The 15,200-nt window shown below is 36.3% G+C and overlaps 1 protein-coding gene across 1 annotated transcript; it reads right to left on the bottom strand.

The window, feature by feature from the left end:
• Nucleotides 1-12,976: 12,976 nt before the first annotated feature.
• LOC145054751 (putative xyloglucan endotransglucosylase/hydrolase protein 26) lies at nucleotides 12,977-14,972 on the bottom strand. The gene is made up of 4 exons (XM_079003002.1): nucleotides 14,667-14,972; nucleotides 14,481-14,581; nucleotides 13,626-13,819; nucleotides 12,977-13,540 (listed from the first exon to the last, which is right to left on the bottom strand). Exons 1-4 carry the CDS (start codon nucleotides 14,935-14,937, stop codon nucleotides 13,132-13,134), a joined length of 975 nt encoding a protein of 324 aa, XP_078859128.1. The 5' UTR covers nucleotides 14,938-14,972; the 3' UTR covers nucleotides 12,977-13,131.
• Nucleotides 14,973-15,200: the final 228 nt, after the last annotated feature.

The raw sequence follows: 15,200 nt of genomic DNA, 5'->3' as shown, positions 1-15,200 counted from the left end.
GGTTAGCGGTAGACTTCTTCTTTCTCAACTCATCCAATCTCTTCTGCAGCACGGCTTGCTCATCATTTCCATCGTCCTTTTCAGCCATCTTCTTAAGAACACAGTCCTTAGCATAGTGGTTCTTGCCACCACAGTAGAAACAGCTTACTCCGGAATCGCCATCTGCCTTCGGTTCCTTCTTGGGCTCCTCAGCCTTCGGTTCATTGTTCACCTTTTCAGAGCTGTAACTCCCCTGCCAGCTTCGGTTTTTGTTGCTGGGGAATCTGTTCTTTATGAACCTCTTAGGATTGGACACCATCATGGCATAATCCTCAGACGTGAGGTCATATTCCTCCAAGTTGAGCTCTTCATCCTCCATCACAGCTTTACTTTTAGATAGGAGGGCCAACGAACCAAGACTAGAAACAACGTTCTTCTCTTGTACCACAATCTTCTCTTGAGACTTTAGAATACCCACCAGTTTCGCCAAAGAGTATGATTTAAACTGCTCATGGGCTTTGACTGTGGAAACCACTGCTCTCCACTCTGACCTCAGTCCGTTCAAGAAAGTAACCTTCTGTTCAATAAGCTTCCTTTCAATGTCGTGTTTGATCATCTTGCTGAGAAGATGATTGAAGCGATCAAACGTCTGGGTCACCGTTTCTTCGGCCCTTGCCTGAATTCTCCAAACTCAGATAGAAGCAAGGTTTGGATAGAATGTTCAAGATCTTCGTCTGTGGAATACAGTTCGCGAAGTCTATCCCATACTTCCTTCGCCGTAGTGCATGAGCTGACCAGTCTGAATGTGTCGGACTGAAGGGCAAATCTGATCAACCTCAACGCCTTAATATTACACTGGAATTTGTCTTTCTCGTCTTGTTCAATATCCTTCACGTCCTTAAGCAGATCGTTGTACTCTTTTTGTGTCTTGATGATCCTGGATGTAGCAGAATGAGAAAACGGTCCATTGATGATGGCTTCCCATATGAGGTAACCATTGTCCTCCGATCCAATCACGTAATCTTCAAAATGATGCGCCCACACTTCATAGTCATGGGTGTATAAGATTGGAATCTTTGTCGTCGAACCGATGCTGTTGGAAATATTAATAGGGTTTGATTGCGTCGCGTCCATTATGATCGTAAAACCTGTTCAAAGATCAGACTTGTAATAAAGCAGATTAGGGCAAAACAATAAATATTAAGATACGTCAATTAAGATGACGACTCAATAAATATCGATGATTGCGGAAAACCCTAATGGAAATCTTTTTCACAGAAAAGATGTGTATCGATTACACAGCCTCCTGCTCTGATACCAATTGATGGGATTAAAACAACTTTTAATCTATGAAGATCGATTAGATCTTGAACAAGTATATGAATATAAAACAGTAAGAATGCAATAATAAGAACAAAACAGCTTGAATCAAACGTGTCGAATGATTAAATAAAATCCTCAGAAGAGCTCGATTAAGAACATCAACTGTAGAGGATTAGAAGATTACAAGAACGATTAAAGAAAAATCTTGTACTCTGGATGAATCGCTATGTCGATAATCTCTAAAACGTTAACCTAATATGCATGCAAGCATTAACTTATATACAATACATAAAAGGCTCTCGGTTGGACAGGCCCAAACCGGAGAGTACAAGGCTAAACTAACGAGCCCAAAAGACGCAATAACAAAACAATCTTCAGCCCAACAAGGAGAAAGTGAGTTCGAGTTTCGATCGTGGTGCCTTGAGGAACCTGGTCTGGTTAATGCCAGGTGGTGCGTTGCGGGAGTGGCTCAAAAGTCGAGTTGTTGTAGGCTTCGAGGACGAAGCCTAATTTAAGTGGGGGAGAATTGTAACATCCCGGAATATCAATAGTAAAGTTGAAGGGCTAAAAGAGTAAATTGGGAAGGGGAACTCGACGAGTCCATGGGGAGACTCGGCGAGTAGGGTCGCAACTTTGGTCGCGTGTTAAGTCGCCGACTTGGCGAGTCAGCGGATGGACTCGACGAGTAGGCGCTGAGTGGAGAAAACCCTAAATCCGGAGGATGAGCCCTATATAAAGAACATTATACCCTCTCCCCAGCCTCTTTACCCTCTGTTGAAGTCCAAATAGCCCTGAGCCATGATTGTGACGGATTAGAGTGCAATTGGAGCTTGGAGAAGTGGTTGTTGAAGAAATCTTGAAGGAGAAGAGACTTGGATCAAAGGGCTTTGCAAGGATCCGGATTAATCTTCTCTTGGAGCTTCCTTTTGAGGTATTATTTCATTGTTTGAGCTGCTATTATCTAGATTCATCATTTTTGGAGGTGTTAGAGATCATATCCTTTGGTGTATTCGAGTTTAGAGGTTAGATCTGAGGTTGCTACCTCAGATCTGGAATGGAGAAGGGTTAGAATGCATAAAAGTCCCTGTTTTTGAGTGATTGAAGGAGCTATCTTGTCCCAAACCCAAACCCTAGAGTGAAAATGCCTAGATCTCCTTGGATTCACGTAAAGTTTGCCACTTTACGTGATGGATGGCCTTAGGAAGGGTAGATCTATTGTTTGGATCATCTGCATGGCTTGGAAAGCCTCTGTATGGATTCAGATCCGGTGGTACTCGGCGAGTCACATGGGTGGACTCGGCGAGTTGCTTGAAGATAGGCTGGAACTCGACGAGTTGGAAGAACAACTCGGCGAGTTGGATGAAGATGGCCTGGAACTCGGTGAGTTGGAAGAACAACTCGACGAGTAGGTTGAAGATAGTCGTAGACTCGGCGAGTCTGTTCTTGGAATTGGCGAGTTTGGTCGAGGGATCTAAGTTTCTTTTGGTAGAGCTGTGACTCGGTGAGTCAAGGGATGACTCGGTGAGTTGTATGCGAGTGGACTCAGCGTTGCTGAACTCGGCGAGTCTCGGGGTGACTCGGCGAGTTGAGTTGCGAATTGGGGAAGTTCTGTGTATAGGGACTCGGCGAGTCATCGGGTTGACTCAGCGAGTAATGTCAGTCAGGGGTTGACTTTGACCCTGTCTTTGACCAAGGGTTGACTAGTTGATTTCCAGGGGCATTTTGGTAATTATTAAATATTGTTTTAAGTTCAATGTATTGGTGGTTGGCGAGTGGTGGAGATCCTATTAGTAGTCGGAGCAGCTTGAGTTATCCGTTCAGCCGGCAGTTTCGAGGTGAGTTATCCTCACTATATCAATAGGGTCTAAGGCACCAAGGCCGGCCCTTTATCGAATTAAGATCCGGGTATTTTTTGTATATTATTGCTTTGATATGTTGCATCCTGGTAGCTAGGATGGTATATGTTAGAGACCTGGTTGAGATCGGTATCCTGAGATGTAGGGTGATGCTATGCTAGTGACCGGTTAGGTCGGTATCCTGGTTAGGATGATGATATGTTATGTGATCTGTTTGATCGGTTTGTTGACTGTTAATTGTTATATGATTGTATGTTTATGTGCACATGGTTGTTTGGACTGGAGTTGGGTTGAGACGGGTCCTGCTTTGTGCTGTAGGCCAAGATACCCAGAGCGGACCGATTGTCCCGAAGGCCCAGCGAGCGGTCCAGATAGGCTGTAGGCCCCAAGAGGGCGGACCAGACGTGCCGAGGCTCGGAGAGTGGACCAGGCCGACTGAAGGCCCGGCGCGGGCGGACCAGTCATACTGTAGACTCAGAGAGTGGACCGGGTGGATTGAAGGTCCGGTGCAGGCGGACCAATCACACTACAGACTCGATGTATATGGCTAGACTCGGAGGGTGGACCAGGTGGACTGTTGGCCGGTGCGGCGGACCAGCCACACAGTAGACCCGAAGTGCATGGCTGTTCTGTGATCGGATATGTTATGGCAGGTTATGCGTGTATGGTATATGTGGTTGGTATTTTGGGGATATCTCACTAAGCTTTCGGGCTTACAGTTGTGGTTTAATGTTTTTCAGGTTCTTCAGGAGACCGTGGCAAGGCAAAGGCGTGATCGTACCGCTCCTCATGTTTTGTCGTGATGTGATTCTGGGAATACTTTAGATAAATTGTATTGAAAACCTTTTTGTAATAACTTTAATGGAATCAAGTTGTTTTTGAAAAAATTTAAATTGGTTGGAATTTTTCGGTCGTTGCAGACATGGAGCATGTTAAAAGCATTGGACAAAGAGTTGATATTATATTTTAGAAGTTATTTCGAAACTATATAACAATAAATTTGTAACTGAATAGTGATTAATTAAATAGATATTTCTTCAAATTCAATGTGTTTGATGCTATTTGTCGATTAATTTTTGTTACGTTTGACTTTGCATAATTTACTTCCTGAATATTAAGTTATCCGAAATTCCATAGTTGGTCATACTTTGGAAGTAAGTAATGATTTAAGATTGTTATGAATCGTCAGTAAATTGTCCATTTAGACTGGACATTGCATTGGAATTGCTGCAAAATTGATGACTGCTTCATGAATTTAATCACAAGTAATTCTAAGACGATAATATCTTCTATTCTTAGAGATTACTTCATGGATTTAATCACAAGTAATTCTAAGACGATAATATCCTCTATTCTTAAGATGGATGTGTGTAAGTCATATTTCGCGAGTTGGTTGTGCATTGGTTTGATCGAACGTATCTCGTAACTAGGTGTTAGAAAGAGTATTTCCATGTATGACTTAATGAGTGAAATTAAATGATTATATAGCTAAAGTTTATTCCTTCCTTTTTCGTTAATAGGAAAAGTAATATCTTTGGACCCCTAGGTGTTTTGATGTTGACAATATAGTGTTGGGCCCATCCAGGACCAATTGATGTGTTCCATTAGTAGTTTGATGACATCATCACAAAACGAGAGTATCTCGAAACAAAATCTTGGATAGGAGATTGATTCTAATCCATGTCTCATTTTCATTCTAATAGGAAATCACTTATCTTGGGACCAATATAGTATGGTAGAGTCTTGAAAACACTCGTTACCGGTTATTCGGAGTTATACAGGCAATTGTAGTTAGCGACTTATCAAAGTGAGAGACTGCTGGATTAAGGTGTCTAAGGTCCTAACTAAATTGGTATAATATTGATGAATATGAGTAAATTCCTTTTTGGGCTGCCCTCATAACCATGAAATTGCCTAGATTGATTTTAGAGAGAGATAAATGATTTATTAAAATATTAATTATATGACTAATATATTAATTAATTGTAGTTATAATTACTTTAGAATTAATTTGAAATTAATTTTGGGCTAATTAGAATTAATTAAAATTTGAAGGACTAGATTTGTAATTGTTCAAAAGTTGAGCAAAGAATAGGTTCTAGAACCGTCCTTGTGGTTGACAGTTTGGAGGCTCTCTTGGAACCGTCTGGAAGCTTTCATGAGGATAAAATAGGAACTAGATAACTACCTTATTTGAAATAATATTATTTTAATTCAAATTAGGATTTCCAGGTGTTTCCTAGTCATCTATAAATAGGACCTTGGACTTGGAATTTTCGGCCAATGCATTCAGACAAGCCAAAGCCGAAAATTAGATAGTTCTCCACTCTATCCTAAATCTTCTAGGGTTCTTGTGTTGTAGGTGTGAACTATTAGAGACTTTCACAAAATTGAAGCTAGTTTTCAAAAGGCTATAGGATTGATCAAATGTTTTGTTTACCATAACAAACTAGAGGTATGTTAATTATCCTTATGAATTTCCATTTTTACAAGGGTTAGAATTTTCTTGTTTAATGGTTTGTTGCTTCAATTGAGTTATGACATAGATCTAATTAGTTTGCATGTACCTTTAAGAGTTTAAGATATTTTCCACATTATTACATGTAAAACCATCAATAATATGTTTAGCATTGTGTACCAGAAATGTATGGATGAATGCTTAAGTAGTCATCGCACTTTAGACTAATACCTCTAACCAATAAGGGTTGAAGATTAAGGTCACTTACTTAAGCATATATTTTTCTTAGGTATTTAGTTTTGTGTGAAAAAAGTTAGTTAAAAAAAGGATAAATTTTGAGTGAACAAAGCTTATAAAGTTTGAAGAAGAAAGTACAAAATCGCCATGAAGTCCATTGAGTATTTTATTTTATTGTAATTTTCTTTTCGAGGTTATTTTTCTTTATGTGTGCTTGGGAGCTTAATCAAAAATTACCTTGAGGTGAACAAAGATTTTCGAGGATATATTAAGAGGGATGCATAAAATGAATGTTGTTCAAAATAAGAGGGGATGTGTTTATGAGGATTGTAAGTATTTAGGATTGGGAACTTCTTAGGAAATTTAGACCCAACTATATGCACTGCGGTCTTGATGTAATGGATAGGCTTAAAATGGATTGTTTTGCATGATTTTGGTGACTAGGGTTTTGATGTGATGATTATAATAATAAAATCAGTTTTGTTGTGGGGCAAGCAAAAGTCAAGTGTGGGGTATTTTTGATATATGCATAATTAGTTATATATTTAATGCATTTTGTTAATACTTTTTGCTACATTCATGCTCAATATTGAAAAAAAAGGTACTTAATAATTTTGTTTTTGTAGCAGTGAATACATGCTCGAGATTAAAAGGAAGCAAAATGTATAGTTGGAAGTGGGAAAAAGATGGTTAACCGAAGACCAACCAAAGACAGAATTACCTAAGGAGTCTAAAACCCACGACAATGAGGCTTTGGCCACGACATGGGGAGAATAAAATTTGCGACCATCAAACAAATTTGACAAACACATGTGAATAATGCCAGCGACACCGTGGAGGCTTTAGCCACGGCGTGGGGACTTGATTTAGAAAGCTATAAATATTCGTCTAATCTCCCAACCCTACGTTACGCTTTAAGTTATTTTCCAATTTTGGAGGCTAGAGACGTGCTAGAAGATAGAAGGAGATCATATTTCGATTGAGGTTTGGTTTTCAAAGAGATATAATGATATAATACTTCTAAACCTTGTTTACTTTGTTCTTCATTATTATTTCCATTGTGAACTTCGATTTTAAGTGTTTGTTTCCGGTAACCATGGGCTAAAAAGCCTATCTTCTGTTTAGAGTACAGGATCATTATGACTATGTGTTGATTTATTAGATCTTGGATTTTTGCTAGTTGTTTATTTGTTATGATTACTTGTTAAAGACCCTTGTGTGTTAATGATAACTACTTTTTATGTTTATTGTTCAGTTTTTCTAAATTATATGATCATTCTTATTTGATAAACTTAAATGTTATGAATTTGTGAACATCAAAGTTGTAAGACTAGTGTTTTGATCAGAAACCTAGGGTTACATAGAAAAGTAGGTAAATTAATTTGGAAGCTAATATGTGATGATCATTCATGTATTGAATTGATGTTATTATCCATTAATATCAACCATTAGTTCAAGTCTAGCATAAATCAAAGTTAATACCAACATTCATATTTTTTTATTCACCGGATCAATGTATGAATGCATTAGTTTTACTAAAGGATTATTCATTTCATCATAAAGTTTAATAAACTTTGGAATCGGTAGGCCACAAACAACATAATCCATAGCACTTTCCAAGAAATCAACCATAGGAATAGTGTGAATGGTACCTAAATGGTAGTCTCTTTAATATCTTGCTTAAAACCTTAACTTGAATCGCTTTTTTTGGTTTAATTGTTTTTTATGATAACTGTTTTCAAGTAAGTTGCACTTGTAAAACCAGAGAAAAACCATTGTCTAATTGCTTTAAAATTAGTTAACTTTAGTAGATAAATTAGCTTTTAATCATTCCCGTTCCCTTTGTGTTCAACATCCTACTTTTTAATATACTACTACTTGATTAGTTATACTGCCTAACGCATTAGCTAGTTTAGATAGTTGGTTTATAAATTCAAAACCGGTATATAAAGTGCATATGAAGTTTTTGGTGTCGTTGTTGAGGAACAGTTTCATAAAGTAGTTGATTTTATTATACTTATATTTATCGATCCTTTGTGTGGAATTTAATGCATAAAAAGTTAATTTATTGTTCTATTTTATGATTTAATATTTTTCTATTTTACAGCTCGCCACGCTAAGGTCACGCTTCCCCATGCCGTGGACACTGTGCAAACAATTTCTTTTTTTTTCTTATTTTTATTCGTTTTATGTGTTTCTTTTGTGTCTTGGCTGAAATTATTGTTTTGATAATATTTTGGAGGCTGGTTATAAATCCTCTGTTGCTGGTATCCTCTGACAGCTTTGACTAAAGCAACATCCTCTTGCAATATTGGACACATATATGTTGGATGTTAAGTATTCAGGCAGATACCACATTGCTTCTTCCCAATTGCTTTTTCCTTTGTTAATAATAGAATAGCTTTCGTCAACACAGAAATTTAGGACTCCAAATGAGTATTGATGACTTCTTTGATACCTCGTAGATGATCAGTATACCACTCGTCTTTGTTTTCGGAATGCTTGGACTCTATCGCCAACATCTCGATTAAGTCCCGGATTTCGGTTGGGGTCATATCGCCTAAGAACCACCACTCGAAGCATTTATTAGACGTCGCTCCATGGGTTTCAGACCTTCACAGAAGCACTTATAGAACTGATAATCACTAATCCCATGTTAGGGGCACCGAACCATCAGCTTTTTAAATCTCTTGTAGTAAGTGTGTAGGTCATCTCTTTTTCCTTGTTTGATACCAAGATTTCTATTCTGAGACTGGAAACTCGTGTTTCTGGAAAATACTTCTCTAAAAACAATTTTGCGAGTTCTCTCTAAGTGGTGATCGATCTGGATGGGAGCTCGTACAACCATTCTCTTGCTGAGTCTTCAACTAAAAAGGGTAATGTCCTTAACATTATCTGATCTCCAGTAACATCATGCGGCTTCATTCTGGAAAAGTAATGGAAAGATGTTTTTGATTGACCTCTTGAGTGACCCACTCTCTAAAAGTCTTTTCTGCTTCTTCTCGTGCATCACTCATGCTTGATTTTCAGATTCTGAAGGTTCTGGAATTTCCGATTTTTCCGATTGGATTTCATAAGAATCTGTTTTCTTGGATTTAACTGAGGATGGTGACGAGTAAGTTTTAAAGGGGCTATTTGAAGGTGAAGATTGGGGTAGTTTTGGAAAAATGGAAATGTTGGGTCTGGTTCGTTCCACAAGGGACTGCCTTGTGGTGTGGTAATTTCTAGAGGTCTTTTAACAAGCTGTCGCACACGTATTAAACAAATAAGTTTATCACTGCTGGTTGCACTAAAAATATAGCACAGGGAAGCAAGGTTGAATCCTTAGGGACACAGCCTAAAAGTCAGTGCATTTTGGCATCAGGCACATCTAGTCAAGAATCAGAATATAAAAGGGGGTTTTTTGATTGTAAACTAAAAACTAAAAATGCAGTGATATTAAGTTAAACAAATATCAATATTAAAAACGATTTCAGCTCTGCTGCGACTTTCCTAATCATGCAATCAACATTGACCTGGTTATTTGAGATGTGTTCTATGTAAGCTGGTACTGAGAAAAACTAACAATCTCTAGTAATTTCTCTTTTACCTAAACTAGTTAATCAAAACAAGCTCTTCAATTAACCCTAACTTTTTATTATTCAATTAAACAAGCTCTTAATTAAATCAGAAAGGCAACTTTAAGTTCTTTGTAAAATTACCAGCAATAACCAATACTTCTCAGAAGCTCAGAAGCGTAAAGATATGATTTTTCAAGTTTATAATAAAGTCAAATCCCAAACATGGAACTGATTTATTAGTTGTTACTTTTACTAGTTGATAAGAACAATTACGTATTCTATAACTGATTAATTGGAATGATAAAACCCTAGCTAGGTGATCAGACTAACAAGAATCAAAATCAAACATTCATTAAGAACAAAACTAAAGACTCTAGATAGAAACACAAACCAAAAATCAGATCTAATGATCAATCATATGAAAAGTACTTGTCTTGCAGCACTGAAACTAAAGGTTTTAGCCAGACATGGCTAAAATCTGATAAAAACAAATGAAAAGAGACATCAAACAACTAATCTTATGAAACTAAATGTAGGAGATGACCCACAGTCTTCAGATCTTCAGAAATCATTGAAATCGGAGAAGAAACACCTCCAAAATCGTATTTTCTTCGTCTGGTACCTCTGGAATCGCCAAATTATGTTACAGGGATCCTATCAGGGTCTATTTAACCCACACTTTTAGTGTTCAATTAAACAAGCTCTTAATTAAATCAGAAGAGCAACATTATGATCTGTTCAGAATTCCCAGCAATACCCAATACTTCACACAAGCTCATAACCATAAATATATGATTTTTACAGTTTATACCAGAGTTAAATCACCAACATGGAACCAATCTGATGCTTCTTACTTATTACCAGTTGGCAAGAACAATTATGGATTCCATTAACTTATTAACTGGAATGATAAAAATCCTAGCTAGGTGATCAGACTAACAAGAATTAAAATCAAACATTCATTAAGCTCAAAAATGAATCTAAACTAATATAGAGAAACATTAACCGAATAATCATCTAAACTAAGTATGTGAGGTTATTCATATCCTTCAGATCTTCAAAAATCATTGAAAGGTATCAGAAATCGCCTTCAGAAGTTTTTTAGTCGTGTGGAACCATCTAACATTCGAATCTAATCATGAGGCACATATTTATACGCAAGACAGAAGCTTCCGAAGAAAGTTAACGAAAAATGCGATCACAGAAATCAGATATCTGATCACAGATATTAAGGTTTTTTCCATATTTTCCCTTAAATGATGTATGATGTTATTTCTGTAGTTTCAAGAGTCACAACATAAAAATGCGATCATAGAACTGGAAATTGCAATCGCATTTTTTTGGTTTTTTTCTTCAGATAACTTCCAAATGACTTATTTTGACCCTTGGAAACTTCGATGAATTTATGCGATCGCAGAAGTGAAAAATACGACCGCATTTTTGGCTTTTTGGACCGTTTTCGTCGTGATTATTATGTTTAATGAAACAATAAATTCGTCTGAAATTTTTTCTAGTTTCCGGAACATTTGGAATCTCGTCAATCGGAGTTAAGAGTCATGAGATATGGTCAAAATACTGACAGGATGTCAAAGCTGCCAGCAACATCCTTTAAGCTTTAGATTGTATCAATCTATCTTCGTAAAATCAGTTCGATTGAATGTTTCTTGACCAAAATAGCTTCTAAGCATTGCTCAGAATCCTCCTTCAGTTCCAACTTCATTTAGTCTACAAATATGCATCCAACTGCGCCCAAATACCGCTGCACTCGAAATATCTGAAAATGACACAAAAAAATGCTAGCAATACGGGAATTCTGATAAAACACATGAGCGGAAAATTATTTAAACTAATGGCATGCATATGTACAAAATATGATGGTAAATTCAAAAAAAAAAAAAAAAAAAAAAAAAAAAAAAAAAAAAAAACCTAAAAGATGCATAAAATGGTACCCAAAACCAAAGCAATAACTTCAAAAGTAAGAGAGCTTCAAATGCTCTTACTACCTACGGTTTTTTAGAGAGAAAGATTAGAAAAAGAAGTAGCTAAATTCCATGCAAACACTCTCCTTTTATATATCACTCAAGGTAAATCCATTTCATTATAATACTCTAAAGTATTATAAAGCAATAAGTCAAGGGAGACAAGGCATGGATGCAAGATATGGAGGTTGACAAGCAACCTCCATAACCTCTTCATACTTTTGGCCATAGGATCAATAGAAGAAGACAAAATTTATTGACTAGTTAACCAAAGACTAATTAATTAACTAAACCATGATGAACCAAAGTGTCCAAAATTCTGCACATGACTTATAAATCATACTATATGATATAATTACTAGTTTGGTCTTTCTTTTGTTATTGTTTTCATAAGAAAATATTTTTTTCTAATTAAACAGAAGAGTTGAATTTATTTATTAATATCAAATACTTAATAAATATTTAATAAGTACCAATTTGATGAATGTGTGACGCTATAGGATCATATGTCACTTAATAATAATTTTTGGGCATAAAGATTCAACACAATTCTCTACGAAAACTTCCAAAAATATGAAATTTATGATCCGCAACTTCTAATGCCAACCCTCTAAGGGTAAAGATCATTCTCTCCCTTATTCATGTATAAAACCGGCTAGTTCCTTAACAAGGAACACTACTACTCTAAAATGAAGCAGTATCTTTATCAACACATCCATAGTATTTCAACAGGGACAATAGTCCTAACACATATCCATACAACTCCTAGCGCTTGGGTTGTCTCCCCGAACAATCAACACTCTCGATTACATGACTGAGGCCTGAGGCTTACCCCATTCAAGCGCTGCCCTTAGACCCTTCCATGGGCATTGCCCTTTCGAAACCTATATCCAGGAGCCCCCCCCCCCCCCCCCCTTTATACCCAAGTTCACATTAACACTCCGAGTGTGCACGCTGCACCTCCCGTCTCGGATGGTTACTGAACCCGACCTGTCTCGATAATAATAACAATTACACTAAACTATGTTGATAACACTAAAATTACCCACATTTCGTGATGATCAATCATATGATATAGTACCATATCTTGATGCTCTATTCCTCAAATTTAACGTCGTGTATATTCTTATTTGTTCCGTGGTTATAAACATCAAATGATATTGTAGACCTCTTTTAGAATTAGAGTATTTGCAGTTGGTGCAAATGAGCGGTCTTCTTAGGTTTATTCTGAGGCATTGGCTATGCTATTTGTTTAAATTCCGACAAGGAAAAATCTATAGTTGGGTTCACAATAGCGGCTTGTGTAAATACTTGAGGCAATTGTCTAAAGCATATTATTTATTTTTGCTTCGTTAGTTGTTTCATTCGGTACCATAGGCTCTACATACCTTCCGATTCATTTAACTTGTGTTGTTTCATCTTTAGAAACTTCAAACATATTTGATTGTGGTAAAATAATCCTCCAGCATCACCCTACTTATTACCAACTCATAAATAGGTTCCATAGTTGATGTAAACTAGAATCATCAAGTGCTTAAAAGAGTCTATAGTTGATGTAAACAAAAATATTAAACACTAATAAAGTATACAATAAATAATAGTTGAGAAATTAAAATATGATAAGTACATTTTTTGGGAACAAATATATGAGGAATACAAAAGAAAAAAAGTGACCATAACGCAATGAAAGAATCTCAAAATATTGAAATAAAATAGACTTGAAATTAATCATCCTCTGGTTAGAATTGTGGCTTAGAGCATTCAGGGGGGATCTGACCTTTAAACCGTTTAAAATCAGTGCAATAGTTATAGATCATGTAGTTGTCTCTCACCCATTTGAGTTGAGCCTGTTGACCATTGCTCAGTTGCTTGTAGACAGGAGACATCCACCAGTTTCCGGGGGTGGGAATAGCACACAGACTAATACTAACAGGTCCATTCCACTTACAAGCTCTTGCTCTAAACCTACGATAACTAGCCACAAAAGGTGCTGAAGTCCAATCAATCTTGACCAGTCCACCTCTAGTCGCCCAATTATCAGCGTTCCATAAACTGGAGTAAACTCTCATCCCTTGTTGATTTGGGTACGCAATCCCTTCACTCTCATAGTTTCTGAACACCCGAATAGGCATGCTATCAACATACCATCTGCAATACATAAACAATATTAAAATAACAATTAAAAAATCATTAAAGATGTAGAATTCGGTACTTCGATTTGGTTTTTACTTACACTACTTGTGTAGGATTCCAGTGAATGGTGTAGTTGTGATATCCGGAAGTTGGGTCAAACCATAATTTGAACTGTTGCTCTTTGTTGCCTTGACCTTGAGTGTAGATGTTTGTGTGGACTGTGTATGGTTCTCCTGTTGAGTTACCCAAGAACTCAAAGTCGATTTCATCATGTTTAGCACCCGTAGAAGACAACTGTGATCATTGTTCAACTTTGTGTTTAAAGTTGTTTATGAAATTATACAATCTTCATTTGTTTTTTAGAGTTAAATGCATGAAATATCGTGTTTTCATTGATTTGTTTATTGTACCATCAAACATATATTTCTTTCTTTTATAGCGTTGTACTTTGAAGAGTAAACGTAATTATGGTATTGTCATCCATACACAAACCAATTTCCATTTCTATAATTGTATATACTTTACGGAAATCATAGAAAAACCATTACATTTTTGACAATTTTAAGGTTTAGCTACTTGTACTTAATTTTTTTCTATCAAAGTATAAAAAAGTTACCCATTTTCCAATTTAACCATTTTGACTTGTTATTATAACCGGTCATCATGATTAATATAATAGGTCATAATAGTTAATTTTAAAAAATATTTGAAACTTCTAATATTGTTTGATTGAAAAAAGTATAACATTAGTGGTTAAACGGTGAAAGTGCCGAAGATATAATGTTTTTTTTCTTTTTCGTCGTTTTCCTTATATTTTGTTGTGTATACTTTTGAAGCTACAATCTTCAAATAGAAAGAAGTGAAAGTAGGATGTTATATACATATCTATCTAGATGAAAGTATGTTGCTATCTTTTTATATTATCCCTATATTTTATGATGGATCTTGAACTTACATAATATGCTGTCACGGTTCCAGCAGAGTTGCCTGGCACCAACTTGATTAGCATCTCAATGCTTCCAAACAGGAACGCCCTCTTTGATTGGATGCCTGATCCTGTATGTGAAAGTTGGAACTGGAATTAGAATTAAGATCGGAGTCGGAATCAAACATCCCATTCTTTAATATCCATATTGTATACCTGATGTTTGGTCCAAAACAAGTCGGAGGTCATCACCATTGCCTAGAATTGAAGAATGGTGAGCACCCCAATTGAAATACATGCTTTTGGCAATAGTTGCATCAATCAGGGTGGAATGGAATGCTATTCCCATCACCAAAACAGCCATCACCAATGCATGAAAACCTGCCATTTTCAATCTGGTGAATGTTTCTATTTGCTTGGTTTGTTGGTTAATGGTGATGGTGATGGTGGTGATTTCTTGATGGTTTATATAGCCTTTTTCCAGCATATGCACCTTACCAAAATGAATCTTGTATTCTTTGACTTGGTTTTATAATATATCTTGACCTTGTCCTTCATTTTGACATTCTTGCTGCCTTAATATATTTTCTTTCTGTTGTAAAATTTCATGTTAAATTTAATGAGTGTGTTATTATGGAAAAGAAGCCAATTAAGCAAAAATATTGTGCACACCCTATTCCACATATAAAACTCAGAATAGATATACAACATATATTTCTGTTGCATTAAATATATGACAGATTAATTAGC

Source organism: Lactuca serriola, chromosome 5 (assembly GCF_051521515.1).
Source record: "Lactuca serriola cultivar US96UC23 chromosome 5, Lser_US96UC23_V15, whole genome shotgun sequence".
Classification (NCBI taxonomy): domain Eukaryota; kingdom Viridiplantae; phylum Streptophyta; class Magnoliopsida; order Asterales; family Asteraceae; genus Lactuca; species Lactuca serriola.
The sequence above is the reverse complement of the archived record's forward strand: the minus strand, read 5'-3'. Positions and strand labels throughout refer to the sequence as shown.